The sequence below is a fragment of the Hyalella azteca genome, unplaced genomic scaffold (genome assembly GCF_000764305.2).
Source record: "Hyalella azteca isolate HAZT.00-mixed unplaced genomic scaffold, Hazt_2.0.2 contig17999, whole genome shotgun sequence".
In the NCBI taxonomy this organism is placed as follows: Eukaryota; Metazoa; Arthropoda; class Malacostraca; order Amphipoda; family Hyalellidae; genus Hyalella; species Hyalella azteca.
Genome location: NW_025947757.1, coordinates 20,568 through 26,726, shown reverse-complemented (window position 1 = coordinate 26,726; position 6,159 = coordinate 20,568). Strand labels below are relative to the sequence as shown.

The 6,159-nt window shown below is 37.9% G+C and overlaps 1 protein-coding gene across 1 annotated transcript; it reads right to left on the bottom strand.

Moving 5' to 3' along the window:
- Positions 1-902: 902 nt before the first annotated feature.
- Positions 903-1,547, bottom strand: LOC108674155 (keratin-associated protein 12-2-like). The gene has a single exon (XM_018162064.1). It carries the CDS (start codon positions 1,545-1,547, stop codon positions 903-905), a length of 645 nt encoding a protein of 214 aa, XP_018017553.1.
- Between the last annotated feature and the right edge of the window lie 4,612 nt (positions 1,548-6,159).

The following is a 6,159-nucleotide window of genomic DNA, read 5'->3' as shown; positions in this document are numbered from 1 at the left end:
ATAAGATAACGGTTTTTCAGTTGCTGTATTATCGAGTTAGAAATTCGTGACTCTTTTAGCCAATCACTGTCGGCTATTCGATATAAACCCTCCTATCAGGGACAATGAATAGGCAACTAAATGTACTTAGGCCGCTACGTAAACTTTAACGACTTTCGAAACTACGAACCAAGAACGTTATTATGTTATTCGTACTACGAACGTTAGTTACAAGCTTCAATTCCAATACTACGGTACAACACGGATGAGCGAGACCAGGTAACTACAAAAGGTTATGGTAAAAATAGAGTTTTCTGACAGCAACAACATTTTTATCGTGTACATTATAACGCATGAACTGTACTGTGCATCTGCGATCACCTTTTATAATGGTATTACTACATGAAATATAACCTCTTTCGTACAATATTATTCGTACCTGACCGTTAGAAAGTTCGGGCGGTAAAAGATCATGCCACGCGCGATGTAAAATTTACAAAAACATTCACACGTGAACAATAATTTACGAATTCCCGTTCAACACTTAAGAGAACACGAGGCAAAAAACACAAAAGTTACTTTTCAAACCATTTTGAAAGTGGTAAAACAAAGAACAATTTGCTTAACGATTTTAACGATTTTGCACAATTTTCGAAACACTTTAAACAAAAATACGAGATTTCAAAAAATATTGAGAGATATTAAATTGTCAAATCAAACACTTAAAATTTAAAGGATAATTTCGAAAATTTTACAATTTTGAAGCGCATATAATGAGCACATAGAACTTTACTTTGTACAATGCTCAGCACTCAACGAGAAGACTTCCTGAGATACGGCAAGAGATTGATTGTTATCACAAGCGTCCAGTCTGCAGGCTAACAGTCTGTAGGCTAACAGTCTGTCGCCAGCCAGTCTGCAGGCTAACAGTCTGCAGGCAAACAGTCTGCAGGCAGACAGTCTCCAGCCAGCCAGTCTGCAGGCAGCCAGTCTGCAGGCAGACAGTCTGCAGGCAGACAGTCTGCAGGCAGAGAGTCTGCAGGCAGACAGTCTGCAGGCAGACAGTCTGCAGGCAGACAGTCTGCAGGCAAACAGTCTGCAGCCAGCCAGTCTGCAGGCAGACAGTCTGCAGCCAGCCAGTCTGCAGGCAGCCAGTCTGCAGGCAAACAGTCTGCAGGCAGACAGTCTGCAGGCAGCCAGTCTGCAGGCAGACAGTCTGCAGGCAGACAGTCTGTCACCAGCCAGTCTGCAGGCAGACAGTCTGCAGCCAGCCAGTCTGCAGGCAAACAGTCTGCAGCCAGCCAGTCTGCAGGCAAACAGTCTGTCGCCAGCCAGTCTGCAGGCAAACAGTCTGCAGGCAAACAGTCTGCAGGCAAACAGTCTGCAGGCAGCCAGTCTGCAGGCAAACAGTCTGCAGCCAGACAGTCTGCAGGCAAACAGTTCCAGTCTGCAGGCAAACAGTCTGCAGCCAGCCAGTCTGCAGCCAGCCAGTCTGCAGCCAGCCAGTCTGCAGCCAGCCAGTCTGCAGGCAAACAGTTTGCAGCCAGCCAGTCTGCAGGCACAAACATGTAGGAAATATTCACGCAAAATGCGATTAAAATTCTTAGATTCATCACATACGCTGAGAGCTTTCACAAGATTTGCGCGAGAATAGATTAAAGGTTTCAAGTTCAAACGCACAATTTGTTATATATTGCATTGAGCTTCAAGTTAATAAGGCTATTCAACGCAGATTCACTTACTGGTGCACATCAGTTTTGTTATACAATTGTTCGCCAGAATTTAATTTAAAATTTGAAAGAATACCGTTTTCCTTACCTCACATGGAATAAATATTTTTCGGAAAATCCAAAGTGACTTTAAAATGATGCCAACAGCCTAAAAGGTAAATATCATCACTATTCGATGACATAAGTAAGAAAAAGAATCTCACAATTCTGAGTTTAAGACAATACAGTAGCTAGCCAAACAGTAACAGCAAAAATATTGTTCTGAAATGAACAGAACAATTGAAGAACATACAACCTAGTTGACGGCGTACGCGGTGTTGCTTAAGTAGAGATTAAGTAGATGATAAACTTAGTGATAACACAGCGACTGTAAAGTAAGCGTAAGCAGGCAGAAGCACGGCCAATTTTCCAGCAAAATGCACAGCTAATGCAAAAAAAAATACACAATAAATGTAAAAAAGAAAACAAATGCATCGTAGCAAAATGCACAGCAAAGGCAAAAAAATGCACAGCAAAGGCAAAAAAATGCACAGCAAAGGCAAAAAATTCACAATCAAGGCAAAAAATAAAGAGAAACCAAGAATGTAAGTCTTGCAATAAAGCTTCAGTTCTAGAGACTGTACAGGTTCCAGACATCATTAAAAAACACCTTTGTATTGTTAATATAATACATAAATACTTCAACATTTAAATAAATTGCGCAATTTTTCAGGGAGGATAAAACGTTTAATGTTTTTCCTTCATAATTGAAGATAGACTGACAACATCGGTATGAAAAATATTATTGATATCAACATACATCAACAGCACCAGAAATGTTTGTTGTAAGAGAAGCCTTAATCAATGTTAAAGAAAAACATAAAATTATACAATCTGCTAATCCGGAAAATTATTACATGAAATTTCGAAATAGAGATAAAATAATAAACTGACAGAGACTGAACAAACATAAATGAATTTTTGTTTAAAACTGTCAGAGATAAAACCGTTAGCAAAATACATCAATAAATTTTAGAATAAAATGGCCTTAATAAAAATAAAACAAATTTAAGCCCTTAAGAGCCTGACTTTTGCAACGCTAAGCAATACTGAATTAAAATGCTGTAAATAAATAGCCTAAAAGTAGAAAATACTAAAGCCGGAGCGACCAATAACTCAGGTGACAAATGCCAATTAGGGAAACTTAGCTACAACGTCATCGTCATGTAGCGGAGAATCAGCTACAAATATTGTAGCGGAGAATCAGCTACAAGTACTGTAGCGGAGAATCAGCTACAAGTACTGTAGCGGATAATCAGCTACAAATATTGTAGCTGATATTCCACACGAGGAGGAATGTCTAAAATGAAGCGACAAATAAGAACTCTAGAACTCCGTGCAAGTTTGTCTAAACGCACTCTCATTCACTGCGTTAATAAGTCCGTCTGAACGCACTCTCATTCACTGCGTTAATAAGTCCGACTGAACGCACTCTCATTCACTGCGTTAATTAGCCAACCCATTAATTAGCCAACCCATTGCTTATAACACAGGCATGCCACAATCCGTGCTCAAAAACAGTGTTGATTATATTCACTAAAATGGCACAGGTTTTCCAGTCATATATTCAACATCACTTCCTTCAGTATTTCCAAGATTACGTTTAAAGACCAAACCTGGGGCCGGATTATCAAAACTTCGTAACTTTTTGTACTTACGACAAGAAAGTTCTGTGGTACGTAAATACACCCTAATTTTGGCATTATCAAAACTTTCGTACGCAAGTCTTAGCTAAAAGGCTAATTTTTTCCCCCGCGCAAATTTTTCCGGCGCAAATGTTTATATAATACCACCGCTAGTATTACGTTGTCATAGCAACGCCACTCGTAAGTCGATTTTGCGTACTTACGAAGTTTTAATAATACGGCCCCAGAAACGAATGTCAGAAAAGAACAATTCAACATCACTTCCTTCATTTTTTCCAAGATTACGTTTAAAGACCAAACCAGGTACGAATGTCAGAAAAAGAATAATTCAATATCACTTCCTTCATTATTTCCAAGATTGCGTTTAAAAACAAAACCAGGGACGAATGTCAGAAACGAATACAACGTTCAATTACAATGCAAACATAGCAGATTGTAGAGCGTATGATCTCCAGGACAATAGTGAACGTTACTTTAACTGTTAGCCATTGTAGATATAATTGAGAATCCCTTGCGCTACAATTAACCAATTCGTTATTACAGAGAGAAATGATTCATCAATTAATTATTTAAATAATCATGCATAATTGATTGTTATGATTAAGGTTTCTACGAGGTTTTTAGTTTGTCTTGAGCGGTTCAGTTATAAAAAATATTGCAGAACATGGGCACATGACTGCAGCAGATGTAGCGAGGTTAACAGCAGGTGCACGTGTCTGCAGCAGATGTAGCGAGGTTAACAGCAGGTGCACGTGTCTGCAGCAGATGTAGCGAGGTTAACAGCAGGTGCACGTGTCTGCAGCAGCTGTAGCGAGGTTAACAGCATGTTAACGTTTATAAAATTATCTACTCTAAGCTATACAAGTCACAGTTTATTGCAAGGCTCGTGTCCACGAAACTAACAACAATGTAGGTATGCTTAACATATAAATGGCAACTATTAATGGGATTGAATATTTATTTGCAGCAATCAAAGGTTGTAGGCAAATCGCTACCGCTGCTGTCATAAAGTAAACTAACCTCGGTTTGTTATTAGCAATTACACGAATGAAATCTTAACGATCCTGTTTAGTTTTCAACAAATTCCTAATGCAAATATCCTTGCTAAGTAAATTAAAAACTCCGGAGACGTCAAATATATCTGGATGAATTTATGACACAGACCTCGTACATTTACTTAAAATTTAGAAATAAAATTCTTAAACAGACACTGACTTGAATATTTAAGCATTAGCCATAATCATAAAAATAAATTGGAAATCGAATTCTTTAACCGGAAATTTCGGATATAACTAGATATTTATAATCTTAAACTGAATCTACTGTCATCATGAATCATATCAACAAGCTATCACAAGGTAAACTATCTACAAATATTGTTTTAGTTTACGCACTGGCATGAAAAAAAATTTCAAGGACCCAAAGTCTAAACAATCACAAACTCGCAACCCTTTAAACAACCTACATAGAAACCATTACATAAATTGCAAAATGCAATCATGGACGAGTTAAAAACAAAAATTGCGCTCTCAGGAAGAACTTCATCTCGACCAAAAATTCATTACACTAAAATTAAACTTAAAATGATCGTTAAGAACGCCTAAGATCAATGCCTCGAAGTCCCTAATAATTTAATGAAGGCTTTTAAGAAAAAGCCAGAACGTGAAAACTTACTATAACAGCTAACAGTTCATTGGTTGTGTATCGTAAAATTTACCGTTTGCCTGACACTAATAAGGAAAGAGATTCTACTAAAAGACAGTTATCACCAACTCAAAAAGGGCCCGATCGATCATTCGTAATGCAAGTTTATGAACATAGCTGGTCGTTGATTAGAGCTTTTAACGTCAAATTTTCAAAGTGAAGTTAAGAATCACAACTGTGAAGGCAGAACTATGTACAGAACACCTGGTTTTATTGCTACCCACGCAAGTGGGTTCAGTTTCAGTACTGTTATGGGTCGACTGTACAGCTATTGCAGCATAGCAAGGCAGACACATTATTTGTAATTCATACTATAGTATTTTAACAAAGTTGCTATCGCTCCCATAAGCTCACACTGCATGGCGCACAAAAATGTCACTTATGTGCTGGCATCTACACAATTCCATGAGATTATCAGTTTGCATAAGCAATATACTTCATCATCAGTCAATAAGTGAATCGATGAACAGTCGTGAACACTGAAAATTTTTTACGAGCATCCAATTTCAAACCAACAGAACACGACTGATACCTTAATAAGTTAACAAGATGTCAAACACTATTTCTAAGGCAGGCAGTTCGTCTAATCAAAAGCTCACGAACATTTTGAGAATCTACGCTGAGATTTCATGCTCATTAGAAACTCCTTAAACCCTAGAAGCTCCTGCTAGGATGTCTTGACCAATAACAATCACAAGCTATTGACGATGTCTAATGAAAAACATTTGCTTTAGGCAGTTAAGATCCAACCATCCTATAAAATTCTGCAACTCAGAACATCTTTTCATCAAAGTTTAACCTAATACCCATGCACGCTATAACATTGTCTGTATTCTGTTAGGAGTCCTAGGCAAAGATAGTTTAACCTTTTCACTTTGATAACAGGGGATTTCTACACAAAAAAATGGTCAACTTCAGGATCCAATGCTCGACTCAGGAGACGCTCAGAGGATGTGTGAATTAATCAGCAAATACTGTATATTACCCATTGTCTGATTGCATAGGTATAACTCCATATATGTACTATGTACGATTGTAACGTTAAAATAAAGTGAACTTGA

What these genes read in the sequence shown, in the direction of transcription:
- LOC108674155 (XM_018162064.1), bottom strand. Translation starts at nt 1,547, where the DNA reads ATGTTTGTGCCTGCAGACTGGCTGGCTGCAAACTGTTTGCCTGCAGAC.